The sequence below is a fragment of the Ambystoma mexicanum genome, chromosome 1q (assembly GCF_040938575.1).
Source record: "Ambystoma mexicanum isolate Mex_15411 chromosome 1q, UKY_AmexF1_1, whole genome shotgun sequence".
Lineage (NCBI taxonomy): Eukaryota > Metazoa > Chordata > Amphibia > Caudata > Ambystomatidae > Ambystoma > Ambystoma mexicanum.
This window is the reverse complement of record NC_090922.1, coordinates 1,539,974,523-1,539,996,408: the sequence shown is the minus strand read 5'-3', so window position 1 is coordinate 1,539,996,408 and position 21,886 is coordinate 1,539,974,523. Positions and strand designations below refer to the sequence as shown.

The 21,886-nt window shown below is 44.9% G+C and overlaps 1 protein-coding gene across 3 annotated transcripts in view; it reads left to right on the top strand.

Annotated features, from left to right (window-relative positions):
- Positions 1–21,886, top strand: part of LOC138551359 (zinc finger protein 850-like) — a 267,712-nt gene that overhangs the window by 143,363 nt on the left and 102,463 nt on the right. The window contains exon 4 of one of the 3 annotated variants that reach the window (XM_069642484.1): positions 19,755–21,812. The exons of the other annotated variants lie outside the window; for them this stretch is intronic. Coding sequence (XP_069498585.1) covers positions 20,354–21,812 — 1,459 coding nt within the window. The 5' untranslated portion in view covers positions 19,755–20,353. The remainder of the gene's footprint in view (positions 1–19,754; positions 21,813–21,886) is intronic. 3 annotated transcript variants of the gene reach the window in all.

Here is a 21,886-nt window from a genome sequence, read left to right as displayed (position 1 = left end):
GAAGGAGGGTGTTCTTGTCAGTTGGCTTCCGATACAGAGTGGTAACCAGCTTGGTATTAGACTTCTTCATAAGTAGATCTAAAAAACTTACTTGATCTCTGTGCCATTCCCTAGTGAAATTGATATTACTGTCACATGTGTTAAGCCATATATGGAATTGGTTCAGTGTTTCACTAGTACCCCTCCATATTAAAAATACATCGTCAATATATCTATACCAAGCCCGTAGACCATTGCACAGATCCCTTTGTTGCTTTAACTGGCTAGATTCACCTGAGATGTATTTCTCTTCATATTCAGCCATGAACAGATTCGCCACATCTGGGGCAAATGTTGCCCCCATACTAACTCCTTTTCGTTGTTTGAAGAGGGTTTGTTTAAATAGAAAAAAAGTTCTCGTCATAGCTATTCGTGCACATTCTTGTATAAACTTAGTAGGTGGAACAAGTGATTCTGATCTCTTATTCAAGAATGTGCCTAGAACTTCCAGACACTCTGTCTGTGGAATGGAAGTATACAGGGACTCTACGTCCATAGTGACTAGAATATCATTGTCATCTACAGTTAAGTTCTGAGTTATCCTTATCATATCACCTGAATCCTTCACATATGATGGCATCTGGCCTACAAAAGGTTTTAGAAAAAATCGAAAAGCGGCTTTTTACATCTTGCCTAAGATTCATAAAAGAATGACTAAAAGAATGACTAACCCACCAGGGAGACCTATAGTGGCGGCAATTGATTCACTTTTAGAACCCCTTTTGGTTTATGTAGAATTTTTTCTAACGTTCTAAAAAATAAAAAAAGAACGGTTTGTTTGTTTGCATCTAGGTTGGTGGGCAGATTGAGGTGGCCACTAATTGAAAATGTAAATAGGATTTATCCAGGTAGCAACACGTGTGGGTGTAAAGGTAATCACTCATGGATGTTGTACTATGATTATTTTTTAGAATCATATCTTCACATTAAATGTGTTCTAAATAAGAGGGAATAGCCTACAGGGAATGAATTTGAAATTTGTTTTAAATGTTTTGTTAGTTTTTTAGCGTTCTAAAGTTTTTTATTGTATTTTAGGTGGTGATACTCACCCTACTTGATATCTGTGGGAATAAACAAACTCCCATTAAGCTTGTCCTGAAGAAGGTTGTATGAATTAAGGGTCGACGAATATTCACGTCCCGAAAATAGACAACTGAAACACGTGTAGACGAATGTCGGTGTGATAAGCACGCACAGACGGAACCATCAGAACAGTGGATGGAGGACCTTTGTGGAATTGTCTCAATAGAACAAGAGGCCTTCTATATATGAGGCCAAAATATACACATGTCACTAGTGTGTTATAAAAAATAATAACAGTATGAATGGTAGGAGTGAATCAGTCTGAGTCGAATTTACATTTAATTGTTTATTGAAATGTTTTAGCATTTGCATATGAATTTATTATGAGAATAAAAAGTTTTTAGAAACGAAAATTGAACATTTATTGATATTCATGAAAAAATAAATGTACTAAGTGGCTATTCCCTGTCCGTTAGGTCCAACCCCTCTCTTTTCTCCAGCCGATTCCTGACAGCGCATCCGCTTTTCTGTTTTTTACCCCAGGGCAATAGCTGACGGTGAAGACATACTCTGAAAAGAACTGGGCCTATCGCAGGTGTCGTGGTGTTTGTGCCCTGGCTGTCCGTAGAGACTGCAAATTGCGATGGTCGGTAAGCACTGTAAGTGGGTATCGTGCCCCTAAGAGATGGTGCTGCCATTCCTTGAATGCAGCTTTTATGGCGAGGAGTTCCTTGTCGGTCACCGCGTAATTAAGTTCTGCTGGATTAAACTTTCGAGACCAAAAGGCCACCGGGTGTATCTGGTTGGTATTGGGGTCTCTCTGGGATAGCACCGGCCCCATGGCCACGTTGGAAGCGTCTGTTTCCACCAAAAATGTGAGTTCTGGGTTTGGATGCCTGAGTATTGGTGCTGTGGTAAATCGTCGCTTCAATTGCTGGATAGCCTTTTCGGCTTCGGTGGTCCATTTAAAGGTGCGGTTCTTACGGAGTAATGATGCTATGGGATGGACAATCTCTGAGAAGTCAGCAATGAACCTCCTATAAAAGTTAGCAAAGCCTAGGAAGCTCTGGACCGTATTAATTGAAGTGGGCGAAGGCCATTGTAGTATTGCTTCCACCTTGCGATTGTCCATTTGGATACCCTGAGGGCTGAGTATGTATCTGAGGAACTCCACCGTGGTAACATGAAAAGCACACTTTTCAAGTTTTGCGAACAGATGATACTGGCGTAGTTTTTCCAAGACTGCTCTTACGTGGTGCACATGCTCTTCAACAGATTCAGAGTAGATCAAGATGTCATCTATGTACACCATTGCACAGATGTCCAATAGCTCCCTTAGAACATCAGTCATAAAGTATTGGAATGCGGCTGGCGCATTGCACAGTCCAGAGGGCATGACAGTGTACTCATACAGCCTGAACTTGATGCAGAAGGCCGTCTTCCATTCATCCCCAGTCTTCACGCTAACCAGGTGGTAGGCCTCTCTGAGGTCCAGTTTTGTATAAATCTTTGCCCCCTTTACTTGGTCTAATAGTACGGAAATCAAGGGCAAGGGCATGGTGATTTTGTTGAGCCCTCTGTAGTCTATGCAGGTTCTGAGATCCCACTCCTTCTTGATATGATATGATAGGTTATTTATAACACGCTTAATACCCAGAGGTTTCTAAGCGCAGACCCGGGGATCGAACCTGTGGCGCTCCTGTTGCCTTGTTTCCAAGGCGAGCACGTTGCCCCTAAGCTATCCTTCCGAGACTTGGGGATGAAGAAGAGGGCTGAGGAAGCAGGAGACTTGGCAGGCCGGATGAACCCGTTGGCCAGATACTGATCTAGGTATTCACGTAGGTGTTGTTTCTCCTTTTTAGTAATGGGCATAAATACGGCTACAAGGACGTTGTGCTCCTGGAACCAGGTCGATTTGGCAATCATAGGGCCTATGGGGTGGCAAGGTGTTATCCTGCTCCTTGTGAAAAACATCTTGGAAGTCGTCATACTCCGGAGGCAGTTGGCCTATGATTCCCAGTACAGTCCCTGGTGACTTTGTTACTGGTCCTGGGATCTCATGGGCTTTGGTTGAAGCAGGATAGAAGGTTTGGATGCATTCAGCTGGAAATGTCACAGAATGAGTTTGCTAATCCATGGCTGGATTATGGCACACCAACCAGGGCATTCCCAAGATTAGTTGGAATTGGAGAGCGTTGATGAGATCAAAAATAATCTGTTCCCGATGACCGTCGTGGCATAGCAATACAACGGTTGCAGTAAATTGGGTCACTGGCCCAGACGACAACTGAGTCCCATCCACGGATAAGATGTGGTCGACTCTTTCCCGTTTCTGAATGGGCACACCTATCCGTAGGGCCACTGTGATGTCCATGTAATTACCTACTGCCCCACAGCCGATGTATGCTTCCAGGGCATGCATCCGTTGTGGCTGCTCGGGGCATAGTAGAATAACTGGTGTTGTAAGATGCGCGACAGCTGATGTCTCTCCTTTTCCCGACAAGCCGGTCTCTACTCTTGTCGAGCCATGCAGTTTCGCAGTGGCTCTTGCAGCTCTGTTGTGGTTTGCATGACTCCCAGTGGTTTCCGGGGAATCTTGTTTGGGCAGTCTTTTAGGAAATGTCACGCTTTTCTGCAGTACAAACATAGCTGCTGTTTCCTGCATCGTTCTCTCTCTTTCTTGGTTAATGGGCCTCTTATACTTCCCAATTGCATTGGTTCAGGCGTATTATCGGTGGTTCGAGGTGTATTCCGGGGATGTATATACAAGGGTCGGCTTTCAAAACGGGATCGATCAGTCTTCCTCTCTTGTAGACGATGGTCTAGCTGTACTACCAGATCTATGTAGTCCGTACAGCGGTCCGGTGGGTTCACCACCTGTGCTAAAACATCTTTCAGCTCGCTTCGTAGTCCCCGATAGAAAAGGGTGGTTCGTTTGTCTTCGGGCCAATTAGGTCTCAGCCACCAGCCGATTGAATGTGGGGATGTATGCTACTAAATCCTGAGACCCCTGTCGAAGGGCCAACAACTCCCCATCCAAGGCATGTCCCCGGGTGCGGCGAGAGAGAAGCTTGTCCATTTCCTGCTGGAAGTTAACAAAGTTATGTAGGACAGGGTCATCCCGGTCAACTAGTGGTACTGACCGGCTAGCGGCATGCCCCCCTAGATAGGACAAGACGAAGGCCACCTTGGTTTGGTCCGTTGGGAATGCCCCTGGGCGACATAGGAAATGGAGCCGACACTAGGTCATGAATACTCTGTACTTCTGGGGGTCCTCCATGAACCTTTCTGGTGGGGCCAAAGGGACGGTGACTGGAGTGGTTACCTGGATCTGGGACGCTGACGCTGTTGCTCTGTCTGCTGAATTAGGCAATGGGGTTTGTCCTGCTTGAGTTCTGGTAAGGCGCTTTGCCAGTTCCTCCGTTCTCTCCCTGTTCACAACCAGCTCCTTTCTCATTGCATTAGTCTCAGAGCGTGCAGCATGCACCTCAGCCCGTAACTCGCCCAGCAAGACAGCTGTGGCACTCGGGCAAAGCAGTAACGTGGGCTTAGCGTTCTGTAACGCTTACCTCTGAGGCCCTGCAGGAGTGCCTGGTCCAGTCTGTCGGCGAACACTGGTCCGGTCTGTCGGCGATCACTGGCCCCTTGCAGCTGCCCAAAAAACTCCCTCCACTCTGCTCACTGCAGGCTTAGTCAACCAGTAGACAGAGAGTTTGGAATGGTCTGGATTGATGGGTAAGGTCCCAGGGCACTCTGTGTTGCTAGGTCTCTTGGGAACCTCCGGGTATGTAGGAAAGTCAATCCCAGTTCCTTCATCGGGAAACAGCGGTTTTACAGTCTTGACCCAGTTTCTTCACTGGATCACGGCGGCCCAGGCCGCTGCAGCACACCAGTTTGTCTTGAGAATGGTTCTTTGTGTATGGGCACAAATCCACACTGGTAAATGTCCCCTTGGAACCAGTAGAGGTGTGAGAGCGGTATGCCCACGTGCCGTTTTATGGGTAGAGGCACGCTTCTGCTATTGTCCAAGGAACGTCTTAATCCTGTTTCTTATTCCCCTTTTAGGTCTACTCTGCTATTACACCTGTGGACTGGAGGCCTGCAGCTGCAGTTCACACAGGATAGCCACGAGGCCCCGCTTAATGGGTGGAGCGGACCAATGTAAGTACTATGTTGGGAGTATGGGTGGGAGGCGTGGTTTGTCTTTAGTTTATCCCCTTGTTCTTTGTCTTTGCAGGTGCTACAGGTGTTCCGGGATGCAGGCGAACAGAATCGAGTGCTGGATCCCGTGGTGAAGGCGGAGCCGATGAGCGATCTCAGTCGCTGATCCTGTGATGGTGGAGCTGTTCCAGAAGAGCCGCTGCGAGAATCAGGTAAGTCCGCTAAGAAGCCGCAGTGAGTATCAGGTAAGTCTGCTGAAGCTTGGATGAGCGCTGGATTTTTGAAGCTTGGATGAGCGCTGGATACTGCAGGAAGCACCGGGTCCGTGACAGGCAAGCGTCACGCTGATTCCCAGCCGGAGAAAACGCTAAGCGCTGGGTGTGGGCCTGGGCGGGGTTTATATACCTTTGGCCCCACCTAGCATCACTAGACCACTAAGGATTCTTGTATAACAGGCCCATTAGGGGCCATGTTGGATTCAGCAAGATGTCCCAAACCGGGGGCCATTTTGAAAGGGGCAGCTGCCAGGAAACACTGGCAGCAGTGTGTTCTTGCGCCAATCAGCCATCCTCCTAGACCAGATGCCACCAACACTGCCAACTGGGGGAATCATGACAAGATCGCCAGCGTGAGGACCATCAAGTCGCTGCATGGCATGATGTCATCATGTATCTACCTGGTCTGACTCTGCAGGTTGCGGATCAGACTGCTCCAGGAATTCCTGGCCTCCCGTTGGATACAGGTGTCCGGAAGCTTCAAGGACAGGATCATGCTCGACGAGGAGTTCCATCGAGCGATAAAGTGGTGGGGCATGCGCTCCACCATCGCCAGGGACAGACTTCCAGAGCCCCCCATACCAGGAGACGGTCACGACTGACGCTTCCCTGGAGGGATGGGGGCACACACCGGACATCTCCATGCCAGATGCTTGTGGCTGCCCGGGGAGAAGGTGCTACACATCCACGTCCTGGAACTACTAACTGTGTTTTTGGCCCTCAAGTCATTTCTGCCGTCCCTCAAGGGCAAAGTGGTGAGGGTCTTCATGGACAATACCACCACAATATTTTACATCCAGAAGGAGGGGGGCACCAGCTCCCCAGTGCTCTCCAGAGAGGCGCAGGAGTTGTGACACTGGGCCATCGCCCAGGGGTTGTTTCTCATTCTTTTTTACCTGGCGGGAGTAAAGAACACTGTCACTGACTCTCTCATCAGCAGCCACGAGTCTGAGCTTCGGCAGGATCAAGTGGACAACCTCTTCCTCAGGTGGGGCAGTCTCCAGATCGACAAACACCAAGTGCTGGAGGTTCGCCAGCAGATTCCCACAGCCGGGGAGTATGGGGATGCATTCTCCTTCCCTGGGGAAGGCCTGTTCCTGTATGCGGTCCCTCGGTTGCCACTGCTACTACGATTCATCAGTCAACTCAGACAGTGCCGGTGCAGGATGATCCTCGTCGTGCCATCGTGGCCGAGGCAAATCTGGTACCCGGACCTTGTCAGCATGTCAGCGTCCCCTCCAGCCAAGCTGCCAGCTTGTTGCAGATCTTCTCACCAGGGAAAGAGGTGCAATCCTGCACCACGACCCAGGATCGCTGAACCTGAAGGCCTGGCTCCTGCAGCATTAGAGTTCAGTGGGTATGAGCTGCCTGCGGACTGCAGAGAGGTCCTCGCCAGGGCGTCATCGACTCTGAAGTGTTACGGACACAAATGGAAGCGTTTCGTGACTTGGTGCCGGTCAAAGAAGATTAACCGTCTGAGGGTCATGGCCCCCCAAGTCCTTCTGTACTTGTCGTTGGATAAGTCAGGTCTGGCGCACGCCTCCATGAAGGTGCATCTGGTGGTTATCTCCCGCTACACCAGGTCTTCGTGCGGTCTTCTCTTTGGTCGCGCAGTCTAGTGAAGGAGTTCATCAAGGGACTGTTCCGTTCGTTCCTGGCGTGGGAACTCAAAGTGGTACTGACTAGGCTCATGGGGGCCCCATTCGAGCCGATGCATCAAGCTCTGTTAAAGTTCCTGTCTTAGAAGACATCTTTCCTCGATGCCATCAGGAGAGTAGGTGAGATCCAGGCCCTGTCCTGCAAGCGGCCTTACTTGAGTTGAGTTTTATGTGGCCCGCAAAAAGAGTTTCCGCAAGACTGCTCAGCTTTTTGTGAACTTTGATCCTGTGAACCATAGGAAGGCCTTGTCCAAGGCTTCCATCTCCAGGTAGCTTTCCGGCTGCATCACTCATCATCACCGGTTGACAAACCAACCGCTACCTGGCCATCCAAGTGCCCATTCTACCAGAGCAATCGCTGCTACAAAGGCGTTCCTTTCAGGTGTGCCCCTACTGGACATCTGCAGGGCTGCTACGTGGAGGTCTACGCACACAATCATGAAAGGGATTCCACGAGGAGTCCAGAGTCGGCCTAGCATGGCTACTCAACCTGTTCGCTTGAAGGTGAGCCTGGTGAGGGGGTAAGAGTAATTGCTTCTGTTGAGCCTTGCCACCTCCCTTGGTTGTGTATGTATGTACTGCTATGTATTCTTTATTCATAAGCTTATTCATAACCAACAAGTTACTTACCTGTAACTGTTGTTCTACAACATGAGTCTGGCATGGATTCACATGTGAACCCTCCCTCCTGCGGCTCTTCTTGGTCATACTGCTACTTTACTTGCTACCAAATCTGAATATGGCTGCCAGAGGAGGGGCTTAGCGAAAGGGAAGTCATTGGCTGGGGGGCAGTATGACCCAGAGCTCAGTGATTGGTTTATAGGAGAAAGACAGTTTATAAACGAAAGTGAAACTGACTTTTTCTTTACCGAGGATTCCCAGCCTGACGACAGGGAATATTCATGAGCATGTGAATCCATGCCAGACCCACGCTGGAGAGCAACAGTTACAGGTAAGTAACATGTTTCATCAGTGCCATCTGCACACACTTTTTATGCTTAATTGCTTAGGCTATTGACAAAGGAAATGCAGTACTTAAGTAATTTCCTTGCAATGAAGCTCCACAGGTCTGGATGCTGCGCGCATTGGTCTGGGTGCTGCGTGCATCGGTCTGGATGGGGTGTGGGTATTTATAGAAATTATGGAAGCCGATTATACGGGCATGTGTGTTCAAATAGGCAGACAAAAACCACGACAAACATCCTCTTATTTGAAACTCTAGACACAAAACAAGCCAAAAATCACTTCCAGTAGATGAACATGGCATCACTTCCCAAGCCTCAAGCGTAAGACCACTATTGGTGCACCACCAGCTTCATTAGACTACCAAGCACATCTTCCATTGGTGTTTGCTCGCAGAGCTGGGCAGTGCCTGCAGGGAAGGCCCCTGGAATGACATCATGTTTGAAGTCTGATTCCATATTGGCACTGGATCATAATTATAATTATTATTAGAATTGGTTATTTATATCACCCTTAATACCCATATGTTTCTAAGCACGGACCCATGTATGGAACCTGTGTTGCTCCATTTCGTCTTGCTTCCAAGGAGGGCACGTTGCCTGTGAGCTATCCTCCCGAGACAAAGGAGAGGAGGAGCTTCTGGGTCCTGTGTCAGAATGAGATCTGTGGAGGTGGCGTGGTCTGGTGCCGACAAAGATGGCCGCCTAGAACCTCAGCTCCATCTCACCTCTTCTCTGCTACGACATTAGTCTCTCCTTATAACCTTTTTTTTTGCTGGTTACATTCTTGCCCCGTAGCTGCGGTTTTTAGTTTGCTTGTGTGCCTGACATCTCGACGGTGCCTTGCAGCCTGGCGCTCGGCACGACTCACTTCAGACGTCGGCTGCCTCCTGTCGTGGCCACACAGCGTGTGGAGAAGTTTGGCGTGCCGCCCACTTTAGTGTGCCGGCTTCGGGACTGGGCCGGCTCCTCCTCCTTCACAATGCCCCATCTGGCAGCCTTACTTAAAAGCTAAGTATCTAACCCAATATACTTCTTCTCATCAATTAATAACTGTCTTTACTGCACGTGGCAGGAAACTTCACTACAATAGCTTTATATTAATGTTTATTGGGAAATACGATTACACACTGCAAAGCACGGGAGCACAGCAACGCCAGCAGAATATCTATTCTTCCTCTGTCATGCTTGTCAACAATAATTTGTGACATTTATTAAATTAGTGTGAAAATACCATTAATAGCAACAGGATATCACTGAAAGTGTACAAAAAAGAAATGTTGTGCAAAGTTATTATTGCTCAAGGTTATGTCACACAAATTCAAATTATCTGTTCAACCTTTGGTGTTCAGTGCACAGCCTTAAAGTACTGTTTGATTTCCCTTTCTGCACAACCGCAGTTTCTGCATATCTCAAACTTGTTGTCACCTCAGGGGTCAGTGTTTCATCATTGTGCAGCCCTTGCTGCCATCTCCAATATCCTCAAACGTACTTCTCCTCTCTAATTCTACTACTCAGCCATACAACTTCAGCATTACTTTATTTGTAGTCTCCTTCCTTGGCTTCTTCTATCTATACCTTTGCCCACAATGGCAACCAACAAAGGCAATGAAAAAGCAGTGTCTGCCATCAAATACCCTGCCCCTTTGTCAACTAATCTAAAAAGACCCAAAAGCGACTTGCCACCTCCGTTGTGTTTAACATACCCAGCCATTGAGGCCATCTTACAAGAAATCAGAGTGCTTAAACCCTTTATCGAGTTCACGAATCAAAAACTTCAACAACTGGATGACAGATGGAAAGGCTTCGAAGACAGAATAGAGGAGGTGTAACGAAGGGTAGATCTTACAGAGGCTATTTCCCCCAGTGTGGCACACCTTGAAAAAACTGTCAAAGACCTCCAGAGACATAATGAGGACCTGGAAAATAGAAGCAGGCGCAACAATCTATGCATTTCGGGCCTGCCTGAAGGCTGTGAAGGTTCGGACACCATCACATTCTTACAGAAATTGTTACCTGCCATTCTTCATCTGCCAATGGATACTTAATTCAATATTCAGCGTGCTCATCATATTGGCCCTCTCAGAAACACTCCATCCCCTCACCCTTCTCCCCGAACTCTCATACTTTACCTGCTTGAAAAACTTCAGTTAATTATCTCGACAACAAAGGGAAAATAATCGCTCACATGGCATGGAAATAATTTACATATTTCTCAAGATGTGGCAAGAAGTACAGCTCTTTGCAGGAAAGGATTCCTATTTTACCGTCCTGAATTGAAACAGCTCATTAAATGTGGGTTATATCACCCATGCTCACTCAAACTCACCCATCAGGGTCGCACTGCCATGTTTGACGATCCTGCGGATCTGAAAGCCTTTATTCGCTCCATCAAGTATGAAGGCATGGACACATCACCACCGGCAAAACTCTCTTCTTCCTCAGCAATATGATGTTATGATCACTTTCTTCATTCTGCTCTTCAGCTAATGTCGTTATTAATCTCATTCTATATCATTGGTGAGACGGGCGTGGTCGCAACATCCCTCTCCTGCTGTGATTCGTGGTTCTTTTTTTTTGGACGGCTCTGTAGGTGTCATCTATCCCTTCAGATGTTTGATTGTCTCCTTCTCCCTCTACCTGTTCTTATCTCTTTCTGTTGTTATACCATATATTCACTAGCCCTTATTTTTCCTGTATCTGAGGTTGTTTTTCCTCATTTTTACCTCCAATCTGGTAGACATAGGTCAGACCTCCCTTGCCCTCCTTCATTATGTGCTTTCCCTGTCATGGGAGGTCCCAATCATATAAGCACTCCAATAATTCACACTGCTTAAGCTCTACTTATCACACTCTGGTTCAAGTGTATCCTATACTCGCTACTAGCTTTTATCTAGACCATATAATTATTGAATTGGTTCAATGGTATTTAGGTGTATAATCTGGAACGTTAAATGTTGTAACAACTCAATAAAGAGAAGCAAGATCATCTCTCACCTCAACAGATTCAAACCATCTCAGGCGTGCATACAGAAAACTCACCTATCAAATGCGGAAGCAATGAAGCTCAAGTCCCTCTGGATCAAAGTGTTATTTCAAGTCTGGCGGTGGAGAAGAAAAATGGTGTCGCTATGCTCCTAAGCAATAAATTACCATTCGAAATACAGGACCAAGGAGCTGACGCCGGGTTCAGTTCATGATTCTATCCTCAATGTCTTCAGTCCTACTCTTCCTGACCCTGGCTTTTGGTTGTGTTTAGAACAACTGATTTTCAAAAATAATTTTACCAATCTTATTGTCTCTGGGGATGTTAATCAGATTCTAGACCCGTTCCTTGATCCAAAGTCTAAATGTATGCTTAAAGCTTCTAAAACCCATAAAGCCTTCCTGAAGTGTATATCTGAGACTGGTCTGATTGACACATGGAGACTTTCCCACCCTGTACACTTAGAAAACACATTTCACTCGCCTTCGCATGACACTCACTCCTGTCTTGATTATATCTTTTCTTCCAAATCTCTTACTGGCACTATTATAGACTTCACGATCTCTAATATAATTATGTCTGATCATGCCCCCCGTGTGCACTTCCTTCAATTTTGAAATCATAATTAAGCCATCATCCAGATGGAAATTGAACAATTATCTATTACAGGATCCGGAGTTTGTTCAATCTGTACAACTATTCCTTCAGCAATTCTCAGCTGACAATCTCGATTGTGACACCTCGGTTGGTAACAATTGGGACGCGTTCAAGGCCGCTCTCAGGGGTCATTTTATGGCATACTCAGGGAAAAAGAAGAAGTTACGTAGAAAACACCTTGATGAGCTATATGACCAACTTCTATTGCCGAAAAACATTATTATCGAAATTCCTGAGCTATGAATCTTCGCCCATTTATGGCCTATGGTTCCAAATCAACAAGGAGCACACTTAATTAGCACCCGGAACTTTACTTAAATATGAAACCAAGATTTATCAGACTTCAAATAAGGCCGGGAGGTCTCTGGCCTCTTATCTTAAAACTAGGAAGGACAAAACAAACATATCTCACATTAAAGACAAGCATGGCACATCCCTCATTCACTCTGATATTCCACAGTGTTTTCAACAATTTTATTCAGACTTATATACCCCTGAAATCATGGTCCCTCCCTGAAAATATTAATTATTTTCTCCACAAGATCAATAGACACTCCTATCCCCAAACAAACTGATCACACTTAGAGGGCGACATATTACTCCCCGAAATCATGCACGCCATCAAGTGTTTGGGTAAAGGTAAGGCCCCCGGGCCAGATGGTTTTTCTGCAGAATTTTATGATAGATTAGCTCATTCCCTCACCCCTAAACTCAATCGGTTATTTCCTACTTTCTCACAGAAAGCTCTTCTGGCTCTTTTTCTGAAGCTCTTCTTATTTTATTCCCCAAAACTGATAAAGATCCTCCACTTCCATGCAATTATAGGCCAATCTCCCTCGTTAATGTTGAGTGTGAAATTCTTGCCAAAATTCTTGCCAATAGGATTGAATCATCTCTTCCAACCTCGATGAAATCTAAAGGGAAGGAAGATATCTGTGAATGCGAGATTATTATTTGATGCTTTTCATGTAATTTCAAAAGACAAGAAAGATAAACAGGGGTATGCCTCAATTGCTCTCAGCACAGAAAAAGCTTTCGACCGTGTCAATTGGGACTTTGTTTCAATCGCTCCGGTGGCATGGGTGTGGCGAGCAGTTTATCTTCTTGGTGCAGCTTCTCTACTCTTGTCCCAAATCATCTATTGCCATTAATGGACAATCCTCATCCTTTTTTCCATTAAGAAGAGGCACTAGACAAGGCTGTCCCCTATCTCCAATTGTATACATTCTCTCTCTCTTGAACCCTTACTAGAACTCATTCGATCCGACAGACTCATCCCTGGAATCCCTTGTGGAATTTCGATAACTAAAATAGCCTCTTATGCAGATTACATTCTTATCCTTATTAAAAAACCCAAACTCCACTTTTCTCAACTGCTTGATAGACTTTATCAATTTTCCCTTGTGTCAGTCTATAAACTTAACCAAGAGAAATCCGAGATCATACCTTTCAATTCCTTCTGTGTTAAGCACGACTTTGATGCCTTCGGTTTTGAATGGTGTAATGAGTCCATAAAATATTTTGGCATTCGCTTCGCCTCCTAAACAAAGGATAACACACGTATTTTGTTAGATCGTCTCATAGTATTAACCTCAAGGTGGTCTCTGCTCTACCTTTCCTGGTGGGGCGTCTTGACACCATTAAAATGTTGTTATCCCCCATCGTTCTATATTATCTACAACTCCTTCCAGTCCCTCATTTTTCACATCTATTTCCTCTATTCTCCTGAACGTCCTGTGAGGTCCTGGCAAATGTAAAAGAATTGCTATTGCCAAGTTAAAAGCCCCATTTGAAATGGGTTGGGTCAGATTCCCAGACTTCAAAGCATATCACTTGGTGTTTCTTCTCAAACAATCTCTCCGCTGGTTTACCCCCTCCCCCCACCTCTCCTGACATTCCCTCCTGGTGTACTTTAGAAAAACATGTAGCACTTCCTTATGATGTAACCGATCTTACATATGCATTTACCCACTGTGCTAATGCCAAGTCTGACCCCACAAAGTCCACTATTTCGGCTCTTAGACTATTTCTCTTCCCACATACCATGTCCCCTGCCAAGGATCTTTGCCCCATAATCTGGCACAACAAAAACATTACTGTTAACAACAGAATGTTGCATCGCAAATCTTGGTTCGAAAATGGCATTAGATTCATTCAACAAATTGTCAATGGCGTCTCCATTCTCTCCTTTCAACAACTAAGAAGTCTCTTTTCCATCCCTGCTTCGGACTTTAGCTTTTACAATAACCTGATAAATGCGTGTCTAGATGCACTATATCTTTTCTCGAACACCACTCGTACATCTGATGCTTCTAGACTTCTGTATTTGACCATGATTTCCGAGATAAAGGCTTCTAAGTTTTATAAAATGGTGTCCTCCAACACTGTTGTCTTGCCTCCACGCTTGACATGGGATATTGACCTGGGCATTGCTTTAAATGATTACACTTGGTCCCTACTGTATTCTAGGATCGGGGGCATATCCGCTTCATCCAGCATAACTCAACATCTGTTCATCTTCATCCACAGAGCATGTATTACTCCCTTGAAATTATCCAAATCCAAGAATGGTACAAATGGTAAAGGATGGTCATGTGGCTGTGCGCCTGCATCTTACAAACACATGTTTTTTGACTGTTTATATGTGTTCTGGCAGGAAGTATGGAAACTTCTTAAACTCCTTTTTAAAGTAAATATCCCACTATCCTTTTTAATGTTTTACTCGGCAGCATGGCAGTCACAAACACTAATCTGCATACCTTTGCTAAATTGTATGATTTGTTCATTGCCGCTGCTTTGAAGCTCATTACCACCAAATGGAAAGACTCCCATAACATTTCTGTCAAGGGATGGTGGAATAACCTTTGTCATGTGCACAGAATTGAGCTACGTATGGCCACGTCGTTGGATACTATTCCTAAGTATAACGCCAAATGGGCTTTTTTATTCGCTAGCTGGACTGTTTTGCAGCCTCTTCGCATGGTACCTAAGCACTAGCTTCTGGCCCCCCTCTCTGGGTGGGCATTGCCTAATATCTCTTGATTGCTGTACAGTTTACATCAATGCATTATCTAGTAAGAGTCGTATCTTTATTGTGCTGTGGATACCACCTCTGTTCTCGTGCCTGTATCTTGTTTGTCCCCTTGTCTGTCTCCCCTGTGAGTCTCAGCTGTATGAACTTTGACTATATTGCAGATTTCAATGGAGTTTAACCTTTCTTATGAATGAACCTTTCCCGTGGTTTCACGCTCCTACCCACTAATTACATGATCATATGTTTATTTCTCTCTAGATCAACGTGTGATTAATGTTTTAGATATGAATATCTGCAATGGTTTTTAACTTGTACTGTTCACATTTATATAATCTCAATAAAAATTATTAAACAAAAAAAAGAATGAGATCTGTAGTTAACCAGAGAGTGTCTAAAGCTACCACAAATTAACAGACATTACATTCACGGTTGGAAGTAATGAATTTCTTTGTGGTTGATATCAGTATGTGAAAGAAAACAGTGGGCCTCATTACACGGATGGCGGAGAACCATGGCGCTATGAGCGCCATGGTTCATGCCGGTAAAATACCGGCACCGCCTTGGCGGAAAGGGGAATTACCGCCCCATTCCAAGGTTGGCGGGGCGGTAATTCCCCCTTCCACCATTGCCCTTCCCCATTCCCATTTTTGGCCCATAGGGCTCAGTGGGAATGGGGAAGGCGCTAATTACGGTACCGCAAATTGCGGTACCGTAATTAGCTCCCTGGGTCCCTTTGCGGGTTGTTTTTTAACGCCTGCAAAAAGCAGGTGTTAAACCCCCAACCCGCAAAGGGACCTCGTAGTAAGGCGGTAAGGATTTACCGGTACCGGTATTTTACCGGTACCAGTAAATCCTTACCGCCATCTGTGTAATGAGGCCCAGTGTCTAATTCTTGGATTACGTATCAATTAACAGAGATGATTTAAAAATGATCAGATGTAAAATGGGTTTTAAGCTTACAGGAACTGTTGTATTAATTAGCTTCCATACTTCAAACTAAAATGCACAACAGAGCAGTAATAGAACCACTTTCAGCTGAAAGGAGCCAGCAATTAGCTAACAGAGAAGGTTTGGCTTTGAATAATTTATAATCAGTCTGTATAATGTAAGCACCAGTAGAACACCAGTGAGGCTGAGGAGAGACCTTGGGAGCAATCAATAACTGGGCTTCCCAGGGTCCTCCCTCCCACCCACCAGTTGGTCAGGCTCCCTGCAGGTTTCGTCTTAACGGTGGTGGGACTGGGCCGAAGCAGCACAACTGGGGAAGCATTGAAGATGGCATGCAGGCACCATAGTACAGAGAGATGGGCATGGGTGAAGGCAGCAGGAAGGTGTGGTTCACTAGACCAAGCACTGGCAAGGTAATTCACAATATCCTGGCAGGCAGATACAGTGCTAATGGTGCTGGGAGGCAAAGGGCCTGGTCCATGCACATACATGTGTAGATGCCTATTAGAGCCTGTTGGTTTCATCTTGATAACAGCTTTGCATTAGGAAACCAAACTTACACAGGGTTGACTCCAGGGAGCAGCACAACATGTGGAGCCATGGATCTGTGAGAAAACCTGCACACATGCGTGACGCTCTAGATTACTAATTCACCTAAGGGACCCTGTTTACCTCAGCATTGATATGGAGAACCTGGCTACAGTCAACAGAAGAGCCAAGCTTAGCAAGGAGCAGTCTGCCCCTCCCTCACTGCATTCAAGAACGATATTAAATCTGTCCAGTTGGCGACATGGGCACTCTAGAGACATAATTGATCAAGGCTATTAATGATAACCCATCAGATCTCGGCATTTGTAGGGGAGGCAGAATTTACTCCAACTTTGCCAACTTCTGGGAGAGCGTTCCGCTCCAGGTGCTGGACAGCCTTGATGAAGGCAGTCCTCCAGCATGGGCAGCAGTGGAAAGATCTGGAGTACCTTCCCTGAATGGAAAAAAAACATGCATTATATTTTAGGAAGAGGAAAATGAAAACAGGAATATGGATGATGGCTTGAAGCATCCGTTCTTTTTAATCGTGGAATAACCCACTGACCTGAGTTTATGTTGGGAGGGGAACTGGTTTAGGTACAGGGGTGTGGCTGCTGGTGCTTTTGAGTAAAGAACCAGAACAATGGCGTGTTTAATGTTTTTACATTCTGTGAGTTCAGAAGCAGGTCTGGAGAGAATAGGATGGAGGGTGTTGAAGTACAGCAGGGCATTCTTATCCTGGTACGTAGTGTTCACATGCCTGCGGGCTGTAGCACGCTCTACAAATACAAATAAATAAATATACATGGAGCACCATTGGGGAGAGTGGTGATGACGATTCAAAGGGGACTTGAGATGGAAACACCCCACACAAATATATGGTTGGGCCCAGATTGTTAAATGGTGGGTTCTTGACCGCTTAAAAAGAGGTTATGCTTCTGGAGGGTGATTTGGCTTGCACGTCCTAAGGTAGTGGCTGTGCAGATGATGCAACTGAGACCAGATCAGGGGGGGGGGGGCTGTCTTCTAGGGATGATCTACTCAGATCCTGCCAGTGCTCGTAAACAAGGGCTGTTTGTGCATCTCCTGCATACATTTCATCTGTACTCTGGATAGCAGTGTCAGCTGACTGTGAGTGCAGGTATGTCCTGGATGGAGTGTGCCATGGCAGGCAAGACACTGACTTTATAGACACACTTGTAATCGGGGATGGGCGACTTCTTTGAAAGCCAATAGAAAAGGCTTCAAATAGGGAGAATTCATTGTATCGGGTCACCTGAAACTGGTGTTTGGCCCCCAGTCTAGAATTCTGAAAGGGTCTCTCATATACTGGTCTTCACTGTTATGAAGTCTGCCTCTACTAGACACCCATCAAAAGGCAATACCGTAGAAGTCTGCCTCTACTAGACACCCATCAAAAGGCACTACCGTAGAAGTCTGCCTCTACTAGACGCCCATCAAAAGTCAATACCGTAGGAATGACTGTCTGACGGGCAGGTGGACGGATGATGGCTTGCGCTTCCTTGGGCGTCCAACTATGCATACTGTTCCCACGTAATACATCTTATCCCACCATTTGATGCCATATGGGTCACAACAAACTTCATTAAATGTTCAACAGATGCTGATATAGGAGTTATCTACCTTTCAGATTATGGACTTTGGAATTATGTTGAGCAAACTCACCTAGAGTGTGGGGGGGAGTCTCTCCACGTTAAATTGGCAGGAATAATCTGTGTAATCAGTAAATGGTGACAAGAGTCAGAGTTCTTGGATATTAACAGTGATGGGGCTACAGCCCCAGTAGAGATGTAAATAAAGTGCTTCACAGGATAATATTTAGTGAATTCCTGGTCACAGAACAGAGGGTACAGGGGCTTGTGGAGGTTGAATCTAGGCTCCCGTTATCAGAATCCACAAAAAGGAGGGGGCCTGTATCGGGTTAGAGAGTACTGCCAAGTGATATGACCATTTACATGCACCCCTTAACAATACAGCTGCCCCCCCAGCCCCCCTTACTGAAGACTACCCTGTGATATATTGAACAGGGTGATACAAGTGGCACCCTTTTGCAAATTAAATATAGTGCATAGCAATAGGGTATTTGAATCAACAATTAGGAAGGGAAATGGGACGATAGTTGGGATTTGGGGGTGAGGTGTCTCCGAAACACTTTACCTCATGCCTCATTGCCAAACATGTAATTCTATCAGTCTGATACAAGCTAGATCATTCTGTCTATTCTGGGGGAGAATGATTTGTTTGGAGTTTATTTGAGTTTAAAGTCAATGTTTGAATGTAGTGCTATTCTCACTGTTGGAATAGACAGGTGTTGTTTCTTTAAATCTCAATTCAGCCCTCTTATTCTTCAATAGTGCTGTTGGTTATACATTTGTGTTTGGGGCAATATGCATTTGTCCAAAGGTAATGAGGAGGTCATAATAGACTGGTCAATTGAGGTGTCTGATTGGTCATAAAACTGCTCACCTAGTGTCAAACACCTGCCCTTATCATTTGTGTCTGGAAATTGGGAGCTTTCATGTACATTACTGAAGAAATAAAATGGTAGAACAATATATGCATTGTCCTGATGATTAAACTATCCACATGAAATGTTTTCTTCACCCAGGCTGTATGATTTGTTTTATTACATGCTTCTGGATACTGAACGGTTCAATATGAAAATGAATCGCATCCTCTGTTACATTTTATCATTCGAGAACCACTACTCTGTCAGCTGGGTGCCTTTCCCCAATAGATGGCACTTCAAATTCTTAATAATTACTATTTGATTAATTAAGTAATGGAAATCACTATTACTGAGAGACAAGCATTGATAAGTGTGGGTGTACTCCCACGTTTACATAGCTGACATAAAATGTCCTTTTCCTACGTAACATACATTGCCTCCTTAGAAGCCAAAGTAGTGGTGAAACACCTGTCAAGGATTATTGAGGATAAGAACGTTGAAAAAGCAAACTAAAGGAGGATGAGGGTTATTAAAGACGAGACTAAAAAGAAAGAAACATTTTTCATATGAAAAGAAGATGACAGAACGACCAATTGTGGATTTAGAAATAAGCAAAATTGACGCATTTGAAAACAAGAGGATGACTGTGAACATGGAATTTGATGTAAGCACTGCAATATTTGGAAATTGAGACCATTTAATAAACAGTAGAAGTGATAACTGAACAGCTGAAATCTACTGTTAATAAACAAAAGGCAATATTTACACTAAAATACCCACACTTATCAATGCCTCAATCACTATTTGGAAATTAGAGCAGTTTATTTCTAGTGGATTACTAAGCAGAGAAAGGCCAAGACAGGACGCTAATAATGTTATACTTGTGTGCTTGAAGAATTATATAACTGCTCTTTAATATATTGTAACTGCTGAGAACCAGTCGGCCTGTTAGTGATGCCTGCGACTGTGAGCATGCTGAAACTAATAATGTGTTTCTCCTTTTTCTTCAATAGGTGATTGATGTCCCGAAAAACACAAGATTGATTGTCAAATTCTCTGGACTAATGCAGTGCCAACCTTCATTGATGCAATGTGCAATTTCCTAATATCTTAGAAGCAGACACGTTTGTGGTCCAAATTTCTTTTTAGATTATTCAGGAATTGAGATTGAGAAGCCTATAGATTACATGATGGGTTTCATTCATTGAACACACGTGTAGTATCCAGCAACACAGAACTACAATACATATCCAGCTTTACAGAGCAATGATAGCAGCAGTGCTTGATGTGCAGTAAAACAACACTTTTTCTCTTGCCTATTCCTGAGGGAACACAAGCGAGTGCTATTTTACATACGTTCTGAATGTGAGACTAGTTTACGAGATTTTGCAAAACACATGTACATGGTGGAACAGTATCCATGCACTGAATATTTTAAAATCTTCAGCCAGAAGAAACATCTTTCTGTCACTATAAAAGACCTACACATGGGAAAACTCATCTGCACTGTGAATCTGGGAAAAGGTTCAGTGGAACGAGTCAATCTGGCAAAATAAACTGGCAAAACATTGGTGAAAAACCTTACCAGTGCAGTAGATTTGGGAATAAAGATATGCTTATTTCCCCCCAGAGGACACATTCAGGGGAGAAACATCATGAGTGCACTGAATGTGGGAAAAGGTTTGCTGAGAAGGGGCAACTTGCCTGCCATCAGAAAACACATACAGGCGAGAAGCCTTATCACTGCCCTGAATGTGGGAAATGGTTTGCTCAGAAGGGGAATCTTACTCGGCACCAGAGAACACATACAGGGGAGAAACCTTATCAGTGCCCAGACTGTGGGAAATGGTTTGCTCGGAAGGGGCATCTTACTTGGCACCAAAGAACACATACAGGCGAGAAACCTTATCAGTGTCCTGAATGTGGGAAAAGGTTTGCTCAGAAAGGACTGCTTATTCTGCACCAGAGAACACATACAGGTGAGAAACCACATGAGTGCACTGAATGTGGGAAAGGATTTACTAGCAAGGGACAGCTTACGTGCCACCAGAGAACACATACAGGTGAGAAACCTTATCAATGCACTGAATGTGGGAAAGCTTTCAGTCAAAAGGGGGGTCTTATTTACCATCAGTTCTCACATACAGGTGAGAAACCTTATGAGTGCACTGAATGTGGGAAGAGATTCCTTTTGAAGGGAAATCTTACTCTCCACCAGAGAACACATACAGGTGAGAAACCGCATAAGTGCACTAAATGTGGAAAAGCTTTCAGTGAAAAGGGAGGTCTTATTTACCACCAGTTCTCACATACAGGCAAGAAACCTCATCAGTGTACTGAATGCGGGAAATGCTTTATTCAGAAGGGAACACTTATTTGCCACCTGAGAATACACACAGGTGAGAAACCTCATCAGTGCACTGAATGCGGGAAGAGTTTCATTAAGAAGGGAAATTGTATTCGTCACCAGAGAACGCATACAGGCGAGAAACCACATGAGTGTACTGAATGTGGTAAGAGTTTCTTTCTGAAGGGGGATCTTATTCGTCACCAAAGAACACATACAGGTGAGAAACCTTATGTGTGTACGGAGTGCGGGAAAAGGTTCTGTCAGCAGGAAGGTCTCATTTACCATCTGTTCTCACATACAGGTGAGAAACCTCATCAGTGTACTGAATGCGGGAAGAGCTTTATTCAGAAGGGAGCTCTTTTTTGCCACCTGCGAATACACACAGGGGAGAAACCTCATCAGTGCACTGAATGCGGGAAGAGCTTTATTCTGAAGGGAAATCTTATTTGCCACCTGCGAATACACACCGGGGAGAAAACTCATGAGTGTACTGAATGCGGAAAGAGTTTTGTTAAGAAGGGAGATCTTATTCGTCACCAGAGAACTCATACAGGTGAGAAACCTTATGTGTGCACTGAATGTGGTAAAAGGTTCTGTCAGCAGGAAGGTCTCGTTTACCATCAGTTCTCACACACAGGTGAGAAACCTCATAAGTGCACTGAGTGTGGTAAGAGTTTCATTTTGAACAGGGATCTTATTCGTCACCAAAGAACACATACAGGTGATAAAGCTGATCAGTGAGATCAATAACCTAAATGGGCACCAGACAAATCATGAATGCGAGGGTCCATTTCA